General features: G+C 37.8%; 2 protein-coding genes across 3 annotated transcripts; both read right to left on the bottom strand.

Moving 5' to 3' along the window:
* Nucleotides 1-2,990: 2,990 nt before the first annotated feature.
* On the bottom strand, nucleotides 2,991-4,843 carry LOC132644947 (uncharacterized). 2 transcript variants are annotated; one of them, XM_060361637.1, is made up of 2 exons: nucleotides 4,365-4,843; nucleotides 2,993-3,844 (listed from the first exon to the last, which is right to left on the bottom strand). In XM_060361637.1, the coding sequence occupies exon 2, from the start codon at nucleotides 3,837-3,839 to the stop codon at nucleotides 3,327-3,329; it is 513 nt and encodes a 170-aa protein (XP_060217620.1). In that variant the 5' UTR covers nucleotides 3,840-3,844; nucleotides 4,365-4,843; the 3' UTR covers nucleotides 2,993-3,326. The 2 variants fall into 2 exon arrangements, with proteins under 2 accessions (XP_060217619.1, XP_060217620.1); XM_060361636.1 differs by lacking the exon at nucleotides 4,365-4,843 and having other exon boundaries at nucleotides 2,991-4,353.
* A 126-nt stretch (nucleotides 4,844-4,969) lies between these two features.
* On the bottom strand, nucleotides 4,970-20,196 carry LOC132644948 (GTP-binding protein SAR1A). Its single transcript, XM_060361638.1, has 3 exons — nucleotides 19,902-20,196; nucleotides 19,696-19,827; nucleotides 4,970-5,556 (listed from the first exon to the last, which is right to left on the bottom strand). Exons 1-3 carry the CDS (start codon nucleotides 20,028-20,030, stop codon nucleotides 5,236-5,238), a joined length of 582 nt encoding a protein of 193 aa, XP_060217621.1. The 5' UTR covers nucleotides 20,031-20,196; the 3' UTR covers nucleotides 4,970-5,235.
* Nucleotides 20,197-21,495: the final 1,299 nt, after the last annotated feature.

The following is a 21,495-nucleotide window of genomic DNA, read 5'->3' as shown; positions in this document are numbered from 1 at the left end:
AGGTGGAATAACCCCCAGCTTGCGAAGTAGAATATCAAGAGTTCCTTCAATCAACGACTTTGTAAGAAAATTTGTCAGCTGAAAATGTACTAGGAACACGGTGAAGATGAATTAAATCAACAACTAATTTAGCACGAATAAAGTGACAATCAACTTGGGTATGTTTAGTTCGCTCATGAATAACAGAATTATGAGCTATATGAGTTGCAGCCTAATTGTCACAACAAATAGAAATTAGGTCAGTGTAACAAACATCATAATTAGATAAAAAATGAAACACCCATGTAACTTCAGCTATAATTTTGTCATTAACAGTTTAACACAATACTTTGCCTCAACGGAGGAAAGGAAAATAATGGGTTGTTTTTTAGACTTCCAACCAATAGGACAACCACCAACTAAAACACAAAACCCAGTCACAAAGCGTCGAGAATCTTGACAATTAAAATCCTTTATCAAATCAACAAGGATATGAAATTCTTGATGCCGACTGCCGAGAAACTAGATAAACAACAAGGCGAAGCATCTTGACAATTAAAAGCCTTTATCAAATCAGACATGAAATTCTTTTGGCTAAGATGAATATCTCTAGGAAAGTAAGCCAATCCCAAAAGTAATTTAATAGGCCTAGATCTGTGATTCTAAACTGGTTGTCCAGGAATGCTTTAAGAGCACAAATTTCATCAACACGTGCAATAAGATGATATCATCCACTAAAATCAAAGAGGAATCAGATTTTTTGATGAACAAATTAAGAGTAATCATTTAAATAATGTATATAATTGCCCTCTTGAACAAAAACTTTCACAAGTATATAAGATTAGACAATATGCCCTGATTCCCCAGTTCATTTGATTTTTGACTAGTGTCATTTATGTTCATTTCTTCCGGTTGCCTATTTAATTTTTTGACAAGAGTAAGCATCAGAGATCAACGAGAGGAAAAAAAAAATGAAGAGAATCCGGATTTTATTCATACACATGTTGTTTGACCTACACAAGTTGCCCAAACTACCATGAACGTGTGAGATGGTTAAGATCCCTCTATCCTTAACAGTGGCGGATCCAGGATATTGAAGGTGCTCAACAGGTAGGCTAACTGAAGTTATCGCGAGCACAACGTATAAATGTACGACTAATTAAAATTAGACCTAAAAAATTATTTTAACAAGTAAACTACAATACTATTATTTACTTATTTTATCCTCAGTATTGTTTACGATAGCTAATATATTATATCATCATTGCTTTCACTAGATTTATTTTTAAAATCAAATTCCACGAAAAATTATATATTAGCTTTAGGTTGAATTTTTTTTGAAATTTTCTATTTATTTACACAAAATAATTTTAAACTATACCCAATTAGCTAGTCTATGTCAGAAGATATACAAAAGAAAATGAATAGGGGCAATTATCTTGGTAAGAAAGCCAAATTGTTGAGACTAAACGAGGAAAGAAGACAAGTTTTGCTTAAAAAAGAAGCTCTTGGGGAGAATTAGTTTAGCTCTATTATTGCGGAGTAGTTTTGTCTTTTTTGGGAAAATAAGTTTAGGGGGATGGGAAGAAGATAAAAAGAAAAGGCAAATAAAGAAAACAAGGAAGGGAAAAGAAGGAAAAAAAACATTTCTGTTATGAAAAAGAATGAATATGGAAATTGGAAAGGAAAATAAAAGAGGAAAAAAATAAAGACAAAGCAAGGGAGAAAGAAGGCATTAGTAGAAAATGACAAAAGAAAGGTTAAGTCGGATTCGATCCTGCATTTTCATTGAAGAATGAGCTCCCATATCCAGCTTAAAACCAAAGCACCCACCAATCATGTTTTGTCTATGGATGCTTACGTCTAGTATTTGTTCCTTGGTTATCAATTCTCTGTGTAAAAATATGAATTTCGAGTCAAATCAATGGATGTTTGAGCACTCATAGAGAGCCACGTGGGTCCGCTCCTGATCCTTAATCAAATTTATCGATTTTAAGTTTTGAAAATAAAAATTTTCTTGATAGGGAGTCCCCCCGCTCCTAATAGGCTTACCTGATTTAAATTCGACTTAGCCAGATTAGTAGGGCTGAATATCAAATTATTAAAACAACTTTCTCCAGATTGGTGAGCTGTTCTAATATGGTTACACACACAATAAACGAAGAACTAATTCAATCGTCCTTCTGCATCACATGATGTTGGTATTTTCCTCATTCGTGGTATGGAAGTCGAACAATATGCATTTATATCTATTTGATTGTGTTTTCAACTCAAACCAATAAAACAAATACTTTCGTTTCGTGATTTTTTTTTTCCCGATCTTTTCTTGTGAATTAAACTGAAAACAATATAGTACTTCTTTTGTTCAGTCACAACTCCCCCAAGTTTTTTAATTGCTCTTCTAGAATGAGTTAGCCAGTTGGGTAGAATTGGTCTTACTAGAAATTCGTTCGTCTAATTAAATGCACCAAATTTTTTATAACATGAGAACCCACAGCCGCTACCTTTCGGGTGTGCACAGGGCAAATCCAGCTCCTGTGTAATAGCTCGCAAACCACACAGGAGAGATAACCCGCACTAGGCAAGCCCCGTGCGAAGAGCTCGACCCAGAAGGACGGGGGATTTCAAACCTGAGACCTCCATTATGAAAGCTCCATGCTCAACCAACTGAGCCACTCTTGCGGGTTAATTAAATGCACCAAATTGGAACCAAGAAGAGCTAGTCAAAACATAAATCAAAACACCAAGTTGCATATGTCGTCACTCTTGGTTGACAAAGTCTAATAAATGTACTTGTAGCACCACCATCTATAATTTATTTATACAGGAGGTCATGGGTTCGAGCCGTGGAAACAGCCTCTTATAGAAATGCAAGGTAAGGCTGCGTATAATAGACCCTTGTGGTCCGGCCCTTCCCCGGACCCCGCGCATAGCGGGAGCTTAGTGCACCGGGCTGCCCTTTATACTAGGAGTATTTAATTCTTCAGTAGTTGATTTAGTTCCCTTTTCTCCTTAATTCCAACTTTAGATAAACGTTACCTGAAAGCACAACACATTTACAGTACTTTATCACACCATGCATTAATTGAAAGCTACAAATTACACACTGACAAGACTTCACCCCATGGATTTCTTCAAAGTCACAAGAAAAAAAAACTTAAATAAGACTAAAATCCATGTCTAGACACTAGGTGGAATGGATGAAATCCTACCAGGGACTTTAGAAGAGGAAAAAAAAAGTTTAAAGAAAACACGAGACAACTGAAAGACGAAGAAACGAAAACTAGTTTTACCAGTGCGTCGATCTTAAACATATGACATTATTTAATTGGGCAAAGACGAACACCTTAAAACAACCAATGGCGAATTTTTGCGTGCATGCTCTTCTCTTTAATGGTATCTAAACTGGGCTTCCATCCTTTTCCTGACAATTGCCTGCTTAAGAATTCAGGCCTTCCTTCAAGAATATCACTGAAATAATCATGTTTAGCTCCTTCTTCCTCTTCTTCCTTTTTCATCAAGCAAAGATTCTTGTCCGAATTAAGAACATAATCGCGACCATTTCCAAATGATGACGAAGAAACTGCTGCTGCTGCTGCTGCTGGACATATACGAGCGAATACAGGCAAGAACCCAGTATAGGAAGCTAACAGAGACTTGGACTTAAGCATAGTACTTGCTTTCATTAAAATTTTCCGTGCTTCATCAGATGACAAGCTTGCTGGCTTGCCTTTCCTTATTGGAAGCATTATGTAAGCCTTGTTCTTCTCCAGTTTCATATCAGCAGGCAATGGAATCGGCCTTTTCCCATCCGCGATAGGCTTGAATTCAACCACCATATGCTGGGGATTTTCTAGCATCAACTCTGCCACAGTCAAAGACTTGTCATAACAATGAACTGTTCCATCTGAAAAAATAACCTTGCTTGTGCCCTGTGGAATGGAATTGCCCATTTTGGAGTTTCTTGGTGATGGTTCAAGAAGTCTACTTAAGATGAGTTATGGTCCTATGGAGATAGAAAATGAATAAAAGGGGGTGTTTTAATGGGCATTAATAAAATACATAATAAAGTACATATATTTAAGAATGGAGGGTTAGAACTGTGTAGTAAAGAAAGGAGTTTGTTAAACCGCTCCATCTTGTGACTTTGTGAGGGACATAGTGGTGGACTTGGTGGTAATGACTCCAACGAAATGTCAAGAAAAGGGAAATAAATTAAAAGATCTCTTTTGGAGTTGATTTCTTTGTGATGGTTTGGGTTAAAGCTAAACTAGTTGACCTGCTCCTCTTTACTGCGTGATCTCATGGAGCTTTGGGCATGCAATCTAACACACGCAATATTTAAATTTCAAAGGGAAATAGACTAGAGAGAGAAAGAGTCCTACCTAACAAGAAAGAGCAAGTCAGGAAATGAGGAACCGTTCAACTGATTATCAACTGCATCTCCAACTGATTCATCTCAAAGTTGTTTCCTTGTCATTGAAAGATAAATCAGAAAAAAGAGAAAAAAAAAAACAAAACAAAATGTCCCAGGGAAGCCTGATTGACAAAATCAAAATCCCAGCTTCACTACAAAGCTATGGTCATTCTAATGTGTTAAACGTGCTATATTATCTGATTTGAAATGTAACTTTGATTTAAACAAACAAATGGGTTCAAGGCAAGCTGCATTTGGCCAGTATTTATACCCTAGCTTAGAACGGATTTGACACTCAATGGAACTAATTACTTCAAATTCTCGATGTCCTCGCATGAGATTTACCGTTATTGTCTAAGGGACAATCTGCAGGCATACTGAGTTCCACACACATAATCCCTTAAACGTCGTATGTTTTGTCATAAACGCCGACAAGTAACCATTGTGCAACCGGAATGATTTAACAGTTTTAGCAATATTCTGATTCTGAACAAACAAGAGGCATTAAAGCTCAATACATATAAAAAAAATATTAATCAGGTAGAAAATTGCTGAAGAAGAGGCGGATAAATATGGGTACTAAAAGTTGGAAGTCAATAATCTGGGATTTGACAATCTTCCAGCCAATTACGTAAAATTTTACACCAACAATCAATAGCTTCTCAACACACTAAATAGATGCAAAACGCATACAAATTATAATAGTAAGTACTAAAAGACCTCAGTTCGTTTGAGAACAAATGAACAGATTCCATCTTTTCCAGACGGGAAAAAATAGTTGTACGAAAGCATAAAAGAGGACACAAACTGTTTCAATTTCTCGTACATTGCTAATGACTCTACTTTATATATTGAGAAACCCACTTAAAGCCATCACCGTACCCCATTTTGCGTACAATACTGCACATAAACACCTCCAAGGGACGAACACTAGAATCAGCAAGATTCACCTTACCCTTGCCAGTAGTGACACCAGTCAAGCCGAGGTGATAACGCAACTCATCCTCTGAGGCAGCATACGGTATGTCTATCTTGTTTCCCAAAATGAGGAAGGGGACAATAGCTAGGGACTCATCAGATAGCAGTGCGTCTAATTCTTTCTTTGACTCCGCAAACCGCTCTTTGTCATATGCATCTACCAGGTATACAACAGCATCAACCTGCAAAGGGCAACTTATGCTTATTAAGAGAATGGTCACATCATCCTTTAGGCCAGTTTAAAGTTACGAACATAAAGAAAAACAAGAAAAAGAATAGCATGCCCCATGGTTATAAAAGGTAATTGCTTACATGACAGGTGGCAGTGCCACAAACACCAGAGTGGCAACATAACACAAGGGGAGAGAGTAAATGGCACAAGAACTGTAATATTTTCTAGAAGTGCAACGAATCTGAACAATGATTGCACATAAGTTAATTCCTACACTTCTATTAGCTCTAGGGTGGTGGTCTTACAGCACCCCAGACTTGGCCATCAGAATGCATATGTGGTCCATGATAGCTTTCAGGCTCAGGTGTACAATTCTCGCATCATAAGTGGAGGGAGGAAAAGATGAATCTCAGACAAATTCTTAGACATTTGTTATTTAGAAGCTTATAACAAAATAATCGTTACGATGTAAAATATTAATTAAACATGGTTGAAGATGTTCTTAATCAAAAGAAATTACCCCTTCACCAAATCTTGGTGGACAGAGTAAACAAGTACACGTCTTGATTAAAGGTAGCAAATACCCCATGGAACTAGTCGAGGTACGCGCAGCTGGCCCGGACACAACAGTTTTGAAAAGGGGGAGAAAATCTCTGGTCCTCCATATATAAATTTTAGGAAGTTCCAAAATGTTTCATATCATTCCATTTGAATACAACTTTCAAGAATCAAAATTTTGAACTTTAATGTGATGTTTCCTCTAGTTGTTTTAACCATTACTAACACGCTAAAGGGAAGCTCGGTACACTAAACTCCCGCTATGCACGGGTCCGAGGAGGGGTCAGTGTAATAACTCTTTTTTTTTAAATAAAGGTTTGTTTGGTAATTTTTGCTAAAAGGAATTAAAAAGAAAATAGAAAAGAAGGAATTTAGTGGGCCAAGCCCAAAAAGGAAAAGGAAAAGGAAAAAAAAAAAAGTTAAAGACTTCAAAAGTCTGATGGTCATCAGACGTGAAGGTTTAATTGTGGACAGCTGAAAGGAAATAAAAGAGACCAAGCAACAGAGGGAGAAAAACCAATGGAAAAAATAAGAAGAGAAAAGGAGAAAAAGAAAGGAAAAGCGGGGATAAAATTAAGAACTTTCATCCCAAATCATCAAGGTAATGATTCTAATCTTTTATTTAAGTTTATTACATAATTATGGGTGAATCTTTATGGTGAAAACATGGGGATATTTTGAAGAATTGAGAAAGTTTAGCTCTAGGGTTCTTCAACCAAAATAATTGATTTGAAAGGGCAAATAGCGTCGGATTTTAGACTTCTATATATCGTTGGAATCCTCTCGTTAAGGCCTTTCCAAAAACATAAGTCTTGTCGGGTTTTGAACACATTGACCAGAGGGCGTTTTCGTCCTTTAAAATTTGACTTTAACCGTTTAAGCCTCTAAGAATATCGAGGTGGTTTACCCTAAGGGTTTTGACCATTCTAAATCCGTTTTTGTGTAGTTTGAGGCAATACAGAGACTCGAGAACGCAGTTTTGATTTATTGGGAAGAGTGCTTGAATTGTGAATTTGAGGTAAGTGAGACTTTAAGCTTTGGGTACTTGCTTTTCAAAACCCGTTTTAAAAATATGTTTTATCTACCTGGTCCATGTGTTGGGGCGAGCGTGTGCTTGGCAGAATCGGTGGTCCTTAAGGCCAGCCGCATATACTTTATTTTCAAATACTCTAAAACTCTATTTATAAATTGTTTCGTAATGTGATACGGCTGTGAGCCATGAGATTGTTATGTATGCTTCCTGACATATTTGGCACATTGTGTATGTTGCCGTGGATTCATAGTGTTGACTAATTCTTTAACTGCCACTTGTGACGGTTCGTAATGTAAATTGTGTTGAGATATATAATATATTTGATAAACAGTGGTTTGGACCTTGGTTGCTACTATATAATGATATATTCATGTGCATAATGTTTTTGTGCTTGTTGTGTGTTTGTATTTTCTAACACTTGTTCCAGGGGTATTTAAAGTGGCGGGTCGAAGATCTTACTGGGTTATATTTATGTATAACTCACTCCTTACCTGCATGTCCATGCAGATACTGTCGTTGAGAACGAGGCTGATAATTGAAGACTTCGCGAGTAGATTCTGTTGCTAAGGTGAGCCACCGCATTGTTCGTGGAGGCAGTCATTTCAGCTTTATCTAGTTTATTTCTAGTTATTTTTTATTTTGGGTTTACATGCCCGACACTCAAACTCATGTAACTCTGTTAGATGCTCCATGGTCTTAGTGTGGGATGTAGGCTAGAGATTTTTTTTATCTTAGCGTTGGTTGGTTTTTATAAATCGATTAGGGATTTGGTTGGCGACTATTTCGCATTTTTATCATTAATAACGTTGTTGGACCTGCACTTATTTTCTTTTAGTGCTTTTGTAAATGATTAAGAGTATGATATATGGTTCGCCTGGCGGGTGGTGTTTGCTGGGTGCCAATCACGTCTAGCGGGTATTTTGGGACGTGACAGTCAGACCATAAAGCCTAAAGGTATATTGTACGCAGTCTTACTGTGCATTTCTACAAGAGGCTGTTTTAGTTACTAACACGCTAAATAAGTTAAATTAACGTTTTAAATGAATAACCAACCCAAGACATGAAGAGGGAGGGGGAAGGGTGTGCAAGACTCTTAGATTGGTAAGTGTATATGCAGTAGCCTTCTTATACAAGTGTGGACAATCCTCACCATTTGAGCTAACTTTTTGTTAAGTTGGGCCCTAGACCATCCATTACTTCAACAAATTCCATGTAAGGCATTGAATAGATTCATTTCAACTCTTTACTTCCTTGACATTTCCGGATCAATAAGTTTTGATGTCGTTTGCACTTCACATTTAAAACAAACATGACTTCATACATCAGATATTAACGCATTGTAGTAAGAAGTTTTATTATGATAACGCTAACTCTCTTTAGACTCCTCAATGTCAAAGCAAGTGTCCAAGCTCTGCTTCTTTTATTATACAATTTTCTTTTCAATCTACTTTTTTTGATAACTTTTTTTTCAGTCTCTTTTTTAGTTTACAATCTTCTTTTTTCTTTGGGTAAGGAATTCTCTTTTCAATCTTAAACATGTTAAAATTAGCCAATAGAAAAGAGGAAAAGAAAGAGTGTCACAACGGAATAACAATAAGCTAGTGTTCTAGCTTCTAGACAGACACCGACATATATCTTTTCAAAGCCCAATATAGCTAGATTTTGTAAGGAAATAATACAGAAATCAGTAATTTTTCTAATTTAACCTTTCAGAGTAAAACTAAATTTTAGTCAAACCAATTTTCACTTGGGTTGTTCCAAGTAATCAGTGCATCCATTTATTGCAGAATACAACACGACTCTGAAAGTATACAGAGAAACACTAGGAGCAAACCCAATAACACTTTAAAAGGCCATACTCATATCATTGGATGAAAGCAACATCATCATTCACTAAACACAGAAATCTTTTCAGCAGAGGAATATAATTAGCAAGGCTATGATTGCCATATACTAGACTCCAAAATTGTCTTCCTTAACTTTCAAGTAAAACTATATATAATTTTTTATAGGTAAAATAGAAGTCAAACAATGTTTTGGTCAAACAAGCATCCAGCATGATTTAACTTATCACTTCATTACTGTTGAATTATTCAACAAGTATCTAAACATTGACCAAATCCAATTAACTGTAGATTTCAATGATAAAAAAGACCGTTATTACTGAATACGGAACAATTAATTAAAGAAGACTTCTGTTCCTAGTTTTAACCTCTAGCTTAGACTAAGCATCTGTAGATCAAGACAGTATTACCTCTCCTTATCTCAAAAAGAGCTTGAAATTCCATATATCAGATAAACGTAACTTCTCAATTATCATGCATATCCGTGCACACTCACACACGTATCAAATGCTTATTCATATCTGCCAATCTAATATAAAAGCCTTGAGAATCTAAATATTCCTATTAGGCATGACTTGAAGGAAACACACGCAAATGCATGAGAATTGAGGATTTTCGACTTTGAAGCATGCAATATTGCCTGACGTGTAGGGAACTAAAACGGTTAATATAGCCAGTGATAAAGCCCATTTTCCAAAGGAGCTCTCACCACCAAATGACTTCAATTGGGACCATTTAACGAAGGCTAGATCCTAACAAATAACAGTTCTATATTCTTCAAGTAAAAAAGACAATATCTTTAGAGTTCCATCAATATGCCCCAATTTTTACACTTTTGGGAATTGGGGCTTGTATTCATTACCATTTCCAACTTGGGACATACTGCTGCTCAGAAAAGCAGCAGAGGAAACAACCTATCTCATAAATGGATATTAAAATCAAAATTTTCAATAGTCCGTGGGACTCATAATTCCACATTTGGTGGCATCAAAACACAACCAACTATGGTGGAGAAAAGCGTCTCTATATTATATGATACCTTATTTTTACAAAAGGCTAACAAGTAAAGATGAAGTGCCATACTATATTACTATGACATTATTTCATTATTATATACTAAGGCCCATAAAGAGACCTGCAAAGAATAGCCATAGCACATATCAGTTGCCAGTTGCCACAGAGACCTCCCTGCAACTAGCTACAGAGTTGAACCCTTGCATTTTGCGTCAGTCACTTAAACCCCTTCAGGTAAATGTAAGAATTGAACAATCCAGTCAGACAGTATCCTGCTTATTAAGTTTTACAAAAGAAGTTTATGATAAATTACTAAACCCTAGCTCTTTAATTAGTATTAAAAAAAAGACCTATATATTTCCACCTTTACACTTCACTTGTTTCTTTATTGTGAATCTAGTACTTTCACACCTGCAACTTTGGGGAAACACATTTTCATGCCTAAACAATCATACTACTGTAGGACTTAAATTTCATATGATAAAAGTGGTATTTTACTATCTACTTCTTTCTTGTAATTTACAACATAATTCATACTAAAGATTTTGCAAAAGAAGCTTTCCCAAAAGAGAATAAAAATGTTAAAGGCAAGAGATTCGTATCTTAGAGCCTGTTTGGATGGGCTTAAAAAAAGCTGCTTATAAGCTGAAAACAGCTTATAAGTCAAAAAAAAAAATAAGTTGGTGTAGCCCAACTTATTTTTTTTGGCTTATAAGCTGTTTTCAGCTTGTAAGCTGCTTTAGATAAGCTAAGCCAAACACTCAAAAAAGCTGAAAACAGCTTATAAGCAACTTATAAGCCAATCCAAACGGGCTCTTAATAACTAGTTAACTACAAAATTTCTCGTTTCCATAACATCTGCCATAGACGATCCAAGCTGGGTTCTAGATATACTCCTATAGTATTTAAGAAGATAATCACCTTTTATTCATCAAAAAGAAGATAATCCCCTCTCCTGTAATCTAACTTACTCGGACTCAGGTGCGGGTGTCCGATCGGGTGCGGATCTAGAGGTCAAATCCTTCATGATCTAAATTCTAAGATTGGGGGATACGGATCCAGGTATGGATACGGGTGCGAGGACTCGGCTAAAAATAATTGAAATATCTAAAAATAGAACTATAAAACCTAAATTATGAGATATTATGTGGAAAACGTGAGGAGAAAATATTGATCAAACCCGGAAGGAGATAAAAGGAAAAGGTGACATAGAAATTTCTGTATACAAGGTATTCCATTTTCTTTAAGTCAATCTCAGCTTTTGTTTTGATTATAAAAATCATTGGATCTGTCTGGAATTTCTCCGTTGATTTTGGTCAAAGTACCCAAAAGCGGTTGACCAGATCGGGTACGGATCCCACATCCATACCCCTGTCGTGTGTCGACACGGATGCGGCACCGAAAGTGAAGAGTCCGAGTAACTTAGCCTGTAGTGCCTGGAAAGAATGATTAATCTGATAATTGGTACATATTTTTCACATCTCATCAACTTTTTCTCAATCATGCCTGATTAAGGGCATAAAATATCCTTATTGATGCCACTATCTTTGGGTCTTGTCCCACATCGTATACGGGGGGATCGAGCAGCTTAGACACTTCCTATCCATTGTCAACTTGTGAGGGATTTTTCAGGACAACACGCTTGCAGGCAGGACAATACCTCAACTTGTGAGGGATTTTTCAGGATAACACCCTTCATACCAGTATTATCAAAGGCGAAAAGCTCTAAGAAGCGTTCCAGGTCTGTTGGGGCTTTTAAGTGCAAAACGCAACTTAAATGTGGGCTTGAGTAACAAAAAGGCGCAATCAAGGAGAAAATAAAATATATATGCAGTTCAAGAAAAAAAGTACTCCCCCTGTTTCAATTTGTTGGTCTTTTTTTTTTTTTTTGGTAAAGTAATCAAACGTCATTAGTAAAGCATCATGAAGATGCAAGGTTACAGGTGGGCAAAAGAAACTGCTTCGATCAAAACGGGAAGCAAACTTAGACAAAAAACCTGTAAAACAGCCAAAAGGAATCCTGCCTATTGTACTAAGCTAAGTACCTCTGACAGTGCCGGATAAATTTTCCGGCGACCTGTCAGTGCCGGGAAAAAAAAAAAAACTCCGGCGACCTGAGTTGCTGCCGGCAGAATCACCGGTGACATCTGACAGTGCCGGCGACCACATCAATCAACATAAAATTCCTTCAGTGGTCATTTCAGTCTCTTCAGTGACTTTCATTAGAAACATGCAGGGCTCACACCTTTTTTTCATCAGTGGGGATAAATCCTTTGAACTCAGGAATACGGGGGATAAATATTATAACTGGTTTTCATTAATAGAAAGGGGCAAGAGATATACAAGCAAGATCAATATGGATATTCAGAACCTGAGATGGGTGTGCGAAGCGCTTATTCAAGCATCAAAAGGCACTGGTCGACTATATAGAAGGTGGGGTAGAAAACAACAACACAATCTTTTCAGAGTTTACCAAAACTTCAATGTTTATGGTAGATTTATTCGCATAGAGGTTTGGCATGGTTCATCTAAAGCAGCAGTGATAATCCCTGAGATCAGCCTCAACAGTGGATGGTTAGATATTGCGAAGAAAATCCTTCGATTTCTGAAAGAATTCAGCGAAGCAGAGCCACTGCTTCCTCCTCCCCCATTGACAAAATCTTATCGTGCAGCTGCTAGCATTGACAGATGGCCAGATATAAGTCAAGGAACCAACAAAGGAGAATTGAATGGAAAACATCCTCTGCACAGAAGCTTGGTTGGCACCTTCAATGATCCATTTCATCACAGTCCCAATCCCGAAACTATTCAGAAATGGTTCATTAGTAGATGGAGAGTTACTGTTGGCATCAAAGTCATACCTTTAGACCACAATCAGTTCCTCTTTGAGCTTCCTTCCAGGCAAGAGGCAATAAGGGTAAAGGCAGGGAATTGGTTCTGGAACGGAAGACATCTTTCTTTATCTTGGTGGTCGCATCACATTTTCTCATTGCAATCTGGTAACTGCTCGGAAAACATATGGTTGAAAGTTTTTGGAATCCCCCTAAATGCTTGGTCAATGGATACTTTTGAACATATAGGGGCTCGTTGCGGGGGTTATGTCGGTGTTGATGAAGATACGAAGAACAGAACCCACCTGATCTGGGCTCGCATTTGCGTCAAAAAATCAACTATGAAGTTTCCGGCAAGTTTGAATTTTGAATTTGATGATAGGATCTTCGAATTGCCAATAATTAAGGAAATCCGGTCTTTTTCTTTACATGTTGGTCCTTCAACTGGTTTGCCCGAGGTTGGTAATAAGATGGGATCAAATTCTCTCTCAGCTCCACGTGTTAATACCATTAATGATTCACGTGACACACGTGTGGAAGAACCTGTGGAGAAAAGAAGGAATTTGAAGGATTTAAACACAAATGGGCCGGCCTTATTCTCTTATAATAGTCAGGGTAGTAAGAAACACTACAAAGGGAGAACTTCATTAGCTTTGAACAACGGTTACTACACTAAAGGCCCACTTACAAGCAAACACTTCAAGCAACACAAAAAGAAGCAAGTGTGGAGATCATCTGTACCAAAGCTGGACCCATGCTGCTTCAGAGCTTCATCTTCCTTGAATGCTTCATTCTCTTTTGATCCTTTTGAACTAGAAATTCAAGCTTCTAGTCTCAGGGATTTAGAACTCATGGAGGGGACACTATCCGAGCCTGAAGCAGATGATGAAGCGGTTCACGCAGGACACTCGATGGACCCACATATACCCAAACCGATATTCTCAGCACTGTCAGTTTCAAATGAATCTGACTCTGGTATCTCATCTCAGTCCTACAACAGTTTTCTTCCTTTGCCTTGGCATGATCCACAAATTCAAACTGTTGATATCCCTGATGTGGTGGAAACCTCAAAATGGACGAAGTTGACAATGATGAAGGCTTGTAAAGTGTTGGGGGTAAATGTTGCTGGGTTTGAACACGAACTTCTGGGAATTATTCTGAGAATGGAGGAAAAAAGAAAAGTGCAGATTCTTGAGCAAAAAAATAAAACAGGAGAATTAAAGAAAGGGAAAAGCAAAGCAGTTACTGAACTTAAAAGATTGGATTGGGGTCTCCAGGACGGGAGTGGGAAGAAAGAGAGGGGCAGGTCTCACAAGGCTCATTCCAGATGAGAGTTAAAACACTCAGCTGGAATGTGCAGGGTCTCAACAATAAAGACAAGAGAAGCACTTTGAAATCTCTTATTCACAAGTGGGGAGTTGATGTTATTTGCCTGCAGGAAACCAAAATAGAGACATGAATCCATCTCTAATCAGGCAAATTTGGGGAAACAGATGGATCTCTTGGGCAGAAGTCAAAGCAATTGGTACCAAAGGAGGGATATTAATAATGTGGGACAAAAGAGCTTGGAAATGTGTTGATTTTGAAGCAGGAGCCTTTTCTTTATCATGTAGATTCGAAAGTCTTACTGAGGATTTCAAATGGGTTTTTACTAGTGTTTATGGCCCTCATACCAATCCAGAAAGGGAGGATCTTTGGCTCGAGTTAGCATCTATCAGGGGATTGTGGTTTGACCTATGGGTCATAGGAGGGGATTTCAATGTGTGCAGATTTGTGGGGGAAAGATTGAACTGTGTTAGAAGATCAAGGGCGATGCTGGGCTTCTCCAACACTATTCTAGACCTGGATTTGATTGACCCTCCACTTCAGGGAGCACAATTTACCTGGTCAAGAGGGGAGGAGTCTCTCCAAGCCTCTAGAATTGACAGGTTCCTTATCTCAACAGAATGGAGCGAGATGTTCAATACTATCAAACAGTACCCCTTGCCTAGAGTTTTTTCTGATCATAAACCAATTATCCTGGAAAGTGGAGATTGGGAGACCACACCTTCTTATTTCAAATTTGAAAACATGTGGCTTCAAGCTGAGGGTTTCATGGACATGATAGAAGGATGGTGGATTTCTTACACTGTATTAGGCACCCCAGACTTTGTGCTAATGCAGAAACTAAGAAATCTCAAGAAAGACATTACTAAATGGAATAGGGAGGTCTATGGAACAATCGAGACTCAAAGGAACAAGGCACTTAAAGAACTTTGGAAGCTGGACCAGTTAGCTGAGCTCAGAGCTCTCTCTACAGAAGAGAAAGGTCAGACATTGAATCTCAAACTTGAACTTCAGCAAATAGCAACCGCTGAAGAGATCTCATGGAGACAAAAATCAAGATGTTTATGGTTGAAAGAGGGGGATAAGAATACAAAGTTTTTCCAAAGAATGGCCAACTCTCATAGAAAGGGCAATACCATTGACAAACTCAAAATAGGGAATGAAGTAATTGAAGACAAAGGAAGGATCAAGGATGGTATTCTGGAGTACTATCAACAAATTTACAAAGAAACTGAATCTTGGAGACCCTCAGCTGTCTTTGAAGGTCTGTCAAGTCTCAACACAGTGGATAAAGAGGACCTTGAACTTCCTTTCACCGAAATGGAGATTTTAGAAGCTCTCATGACTTGTGCCCCTGACAAAGCTCCAGACCCTGATGGTTTCACTATGGCTTTCTTTCAAAAATCATGGAACTTCATCAAAGCAGACCTGCTAGCAGCTTTTAATTTCTTTCATCAGAACTGCCAAATGGTGAGATCATGCAATGCCTCTTTCATTGCTCTTATCCCAAAGAAGAAAGGGGCCGCAGAGCTTAGAGATTATAGGCCTATAAGTCTTATAGGCAGTGTCTACAAATTGCTGGCCAAAATTTTAGCTAAGAGGCTCGGAAAAGTGGTGGATTCCTTAGTTTCTGGACAGCAGAGTGCTTTTCTGAAGAATAGACAGATCACTGATGCATCTATGATTGCCAATGAAGTGCTAGACTGGAAAATTAAAAGTGGTGAGACTGGGATCCTATGCAAATTAGATATTGAGAAAGCTTTTGATCAGCTTAACTGGGCTTATTTAGTCAACATTTTGAAGCAAATGGGTTTCGGGGAAAGGTGGATAAGGTGGATTTATTTCTGTATTTCGACAGTGAAGTTTTCAATTCTGGTGAACAGAAGTCCAGTTGGGTTTTTCTCTTCTCAAAAGGGACTCAGGCAGGGGGATCCATTGTCCCATTTCCTCTTTATCATTGCGATGGAAGGATTATCTCAGCTGTTAGCAAAGGCCAAAGAACTTCAGTGGATTCAAGGGTTCCAAGTGGGCAGAAATCCTTCCACCTCAGTCTCAGTCTCTCATCTACTCTATGCAGATGACACCCTTATATTTTGTGGAGCTGATTGTCAGCAGGTCTCTAATCTCAACACCACCCTCATGATCTTTGAGGCCATCTCTGGACTTCATATCAACATGCTTAAGAGCACTATATATCCAGTGAATGAAGTGACCAACCTAGAAGCTCTTGCTGATATTCTTAGCTGCAAAACAGGCTCCTTTCCCACCACCTATTTGGGACTTCCTTTGGGTGCTAAATTCAAATCATCTGGGATATGGAGTGGGGTCATTGAAAGAATGGAGAAAATACTAGCCACTTGGAAGATGCAATATCTCTCATTGGGTGGCAGGCTCACCCTCATCAAAAGTGTCCTAGACAGCATTCCCACTTACTTTATGTCACTCTTCCCTATGCCAAGCTCAGTTCTAAAGCAAATTGACAGGCTTAGAAGGAAATTCCTATGGGAAGGTAACAGTGTTACTCATAAATTCTCTTTGGTCAAATGGCAATCAGTTATTCAACCCAAAGGCCAAGGGGGGCTGGGGATTAGAAATCTTAAGTTTCATAACAACAGCCTACTCATGAAGTGGCTTTGGAGATATGGTCAAAATGAGGCAGGGTACTGGAAGGAAATCATCAAAGCTAAATATGGTATTCAAGACCACTGGACTGCAAAGAAAAGCAATGAACCACATGGTGTTGGAGTATGGAAACACATCAGTAGTCTCCAAGAGGAATTCTTCCAGGCTGTCTCATTCAAGGCTGGAAATGGGCTCAAGATCAGATTTTGGCAGGACAAATGGCTTGGGGACACTTTAGTAAAAGATTTATTTCCCTCACTATTTCTGATAGCTTCTAACAAAGAAGCAACATTAGCTCAATATAGAGTTAACAACTGTTGGACACCAATTTTAAGGAGAAACTTACAGGATTGGGAAGTTGATGATTTTCTTTCTCTATTAGAAAGTTTGGGACAAAGTACTTTGGTGGCAGATTTTCAGGACAGAATACTCTGGGGCAATTCTAAGGAAAAGATTTTCACTGTGAAGGAATGTTACAACAACTGGTGCTCTCAAAATAGCCTTTTAGAGGTTTGGCCTTGGAAGCTTGTATGGAGAACCAGACAGCCTCTCAGAGTTACTTGCTTCACTTGGACTGCACTGAAGGAAGCATGCCTAACACAAGACAATCTTAGAAGGAGAGGTGTAATAGTTGTTAACATGTGTACCATGTGCAAGCAGACCAATGAAAGTGCCAACCATCTATTTTTGCACTGCCCTGCAGCAGCTAGCCTCTGGTTTTTCTTCTACTCTATGCTTGGTCTACAATGGGTAATGCCCTTCAACATCAAAGATGCATATGCTAGCTGGATACTCTGGAGAGTTGACAAATCCATTAAAAGAATTTGGAGAATGATCCCAGCTGTAATTTTTTGGACCCTATGGAAGGAGAGAAACAACAGATGCTTTGAAGGAATCTCAACTCCTATTTGCTCTCTAAAGTCTAGGTGTTTAGTTAGTCTTTTTAGTTGGCATTTTTTTGCCCCTGTAAACAATGTGGGTAACTTTCTAGATTTTATCAGCTCCTTTTCTCTAGTTCAGTAGAGATAGGATATCTTTAGATTGTTCTACAGGTTTTGCCAAGCTTGCCAGCTTTTCCCATCTGTAACCTTGCATCTTCTTGATGTTTTACTAATGAATTTTATTACTTTACCAAAAAAAAGACGGGGAACTAACAAAATCCAAAAAAGTATCCGCACTGTTTACAGGGGTAAGAAAATGCCAACTAAATAAGCACTCTAAACATCTAGCGTTGAGAGTACTAATAGGAGTTGAGATTCCATCAAAGCATCTGCTATTTCTCTCCTTCCAGAGACACCAAAAAATAACTGTAGTGACCAGCTTGCATAGGCATCTTTCATGGATAAGGGCATTACCCAGTGAAGCCCAGTTAAGGAGTAGAACAAATGCCAAAGGTCAGCTGCTGCAGGACACTGTAAAAATAGATGGTTTACTGTTTCATTGTCCTGCCCACACATGAAACATCCATTGATAAGAATTATTCCTTTCTTCTTGAGATTGTCTTGTGTTAGGCAGGATTCTCTAAGAGCAGTCCAAGTGAAGCAGGAGACTTTGAGAGGCTGCCTAGTTTTCCAGATATGTTTCCAAGGCCATTCCTCAAGAATGCCATTTAGAGAGCTCCAGTAGTTATAACTCTCCTTTACAGTGTTGGCCATTTTAAGAGCTCAATTTGTTGGTCTCAGTTTGACTCATCACGGCGTTTAAGAAAATAAAGAAGACTTTTGAATCTTGTGGTCTTAAAAATATGCCATGTTGGATGTTGGGTGTAAAGAGTTACTAAATATAGAAATTGACGTTCTTTATTAAACAAACTAAAAAGGAAAGTAAGGCAAACAAATTAAAATAGAGGGAGTAACAAATTCATTCATAATGCTTTCCTTAACAACTAATAGAACTCATGGCCAAAGAGGTGCACACCTTAGTGCCCTATTTACACTAAAACACAGCTTAAGCGAGGCGAAGCGCCCTCCCTGAGCTTTCTGAGCTCCATGGCTTAAAAGCCTGTCTTAGATGAGCCTCTAACAGCACTGCTTCATACAAATGACCCCTCTTTGGGAATGATGGCCACATGGCATTTTCTGAGCCTCTTGTCCTGGTCAAGTCCCACATCGGAAGGAGACAATTGGCTTGGACAGCTTATAAGTTGCTTACCCCCTCTTAACCCATGATGTGTCTTTTCAGGACAAAACCCCCAAACTACTGGTTCAGACGAGAAAATACCTCACAAAGAGTAGTTGACCAATCCTTTTGACAATAGTCCTTATAAAGACAATTGTTGTTGGAATTTACAGTCAAAAATTTTCCATGCTAGTATCAGTAAAGAGTCTATCGAACATTAAAGGATACAATTCCGTAGTCAGTTTGACGAGGATTCATGGAATTTTCCCTTTTCTAATCCTTTTGGTGATCATCATCTAAAGATCCAGTTTTACATCACAATAAGTGTAAACAAACCACTATATCAAGTACGTGAGCAACCCATCCGAATCACTACCTCCCAACATATTTGATGAATTAACTCCATTATTATACATGTTCAATTGTGTATAGACAAAACATCTCACAAAAGAACTAATAACATAAAACTTCAACTAGATAACTCTCAAACTCAGCAAAAACACGTAGAAACATTTGACTTGCAATATAATAGAGCTTAAGCTTTGGATCTCATGAATGAAACCGTACAGCTAAAACTAAATGGCCCTCTAAAGGTATGTTGCTCAGACTCTCCAAAAATGTTGCAGCACCAGGCAACGAGCATAGCTCTGAAGTATTTCTTTTAATTCCTGGGAGAAGTAAAGCAGTAAAGCGACTGATGATAAAATAGTGACTCCACATGAGAAACACAGGCAATAAGATATAGTCCAATATTGTGAACATTCAACAGAGAGACATTTGATATAATTCCTGAATAAAGTAACCTTGGCATAGTAATCTTTCCAGACACGGCGAGCGATCTGATGACCACCTAAATCAAAAGCTTTGAATTTGATTTTACCAATACTGAGCTCTTCCGATGTGGGATACTGCGTCGGTTGATGCTGAACTAATCTCTGCGATGAAACCACAATTAATTAGAAAAGAGGAAATCAGTAATCACTAATTTGAAGAGTAAAACAAAACAAACCTCGTCTTTGAGCATGTGAAGGAGAGTGGTCTTGCCGGCATTATCGAGACCGAGAAAGAGGATCTTAGCTTCCTTTTGCCATAAACCAAGAGATGCCAATACGCCATAAAACCAATCCAACATAAACATCCTTTCTCTTTCTCTTTCTCTTTCTCGGGAGATCTCAGTTCTAGTTTCTTCTTCTTCTTCTTCTTCCCACCAGATCTGGGATCTACCCTAGTTATGTTTATGCTCTAATTAATGCGCCAACATCCTATTCTTCACGTGTTCTATTTCTCTACATAACTTTTATAAAATTGTAAATTCAATTTCCTCAGTCCACGGGAAATGTATTGTTTATCTGTCAGTCCTCCGGAAATGTATTTTTTCCATGCTCCTTGACAAAATATTTTCTTTCCTTGTTATGTATTAATTTAACACGTCTATTAAAGAGCAAAAATAGAACGACAACTTTATTATGTCACCGACTTATTGTTAAGTAATCTAATCAATAAAATATATTTTAAAAATTGTGCAAGCACTAGAATTTCTTGAACTTTTCTACCCAATAATTAATAATAAAGGTAAAATATGTATGTAATGATAAATTATCTCTTAATTTTCCAAAATAAACAAGTAAAAAACGAATAACTATTTTTAGTATACAAGGCAAGTAAAATGGACGGAGGGAGACTACAAAGGCAATAAATTATCCTTATTTACTTTTTGCTCTTAATTTATTACTATTCATTTTTTTCACCATTAATCTCTGTCCATATTTATTGAGTATTATATCTTAATTTTCTAAAATGTCAATTATTTTGGATCATTATTTATAGCAAGGACGACAAGTAAAATGAACAGGATGAAGCATTACTAGTTTATGTTTGGGAAATATTTAAAATAGCCCCTTAAAGTATTTTGTATTGATAGTTTTGATTCTTTAATTTTATAGAAAATAAATATGTTTGATGTCCGTTAAATATTTGTATTTAATGATCTTGGTGATTAAATTAGGAGAACTCTGAAAATATTTAACAATCTCTCAATTGTAATTTTGAATGATATATTTCATGGTTGGTGGCGTCAAAGGTAGGGTTGTGCATGTTAACGGTTAAACCAATAACCCGAATCGATTATTAGATTATTGGATTAATGGTTCGGATTAATGGGTTATTGGTTCGGGTATCGGGTGGTGTTCTCTAGTTATTGGAGTATCGGTTCGGGTCTCGGGTTCACCACTTTTGTTAACGGATGAACCGATAACCTTGGTCTTGGTCTTGGTCACTACCCAGTGTAATCCCACAATAGTGGGGTCTGGGGAGGGTAAGATGTACGCAGTCTTACCCCTACCTGGGTAGGGAGGCTGTTTCCGATTGACCCTCGGCAACCCTCCTCCTTTATCTGGGCTTGGGACCGGCAATGTGAGCGAGCTCACACAGGCGGAGTTCCATTTATTTAATTACAATTATACCCTTCCATGTATAGCCTTTCATATATAATTTGTGGAGTCCACTGTCCAGCGTTCCATATAACCCTTCCATATATAATTACTATGCCTATTATAGCTAGATATGCTTTTTGATTTAACTTTGTGGATGATTTCTGTTACCTA

The sequence above is a fragment of the Lycium barbarum genome, chromosome 6, assembly GCF_019175385.1.
Source record: "Lycium barbarum isolate Lr01 chromosome 6, ASM1917538v2, whole genome shotgun sequence".
NCBI classification, from domain to species: Eukaryota; Viridiplantae; Streptophyta; class Magnoliopsida; order Solanales; family Solanaceae; genus Lycium; species Lycium barbarum.
Note: the sequence above shows the minus strand (reverse complement) of the source record. Positions and strands in the feature narration are given on the sequence as shown.

What these genes read in the sequence shown, in the direction of transcription:
- LOC132644948 (XM_060361638.1), bottom strand. Translation starts at nt 20,030, where the DNA reads ATGTTTATGTTGGATTGGTTTTATGGCGTATTGGCATCTCTTGGTTTA. An exon ending in TTCACATGCTCAAAGACGAG is followed by an intron (nt 19,828 to 19,901) that starts GTTTGTTTTGTT and finishes GTTTCATCGCAG; the next exon opens with AGATTAGTTCAGCATCAACC. An exon ending in GGAAAGATTACTATGCCAAG is followed by an intron (nt 5,557 to 19,695) that starts GTTACTTTATTC and finishes TGCCCTTTGCAG; the next exon opens with GTTGATGCTGTTGTATACCT.
- LOC132644947 (XM_060361636.1), bottom strand. Translation starts at nt 3,932, where the DNA reads ATGGGCAATTCCATTCCACAGGGCACAAGCAAGGTTATTTTTTCAGAT.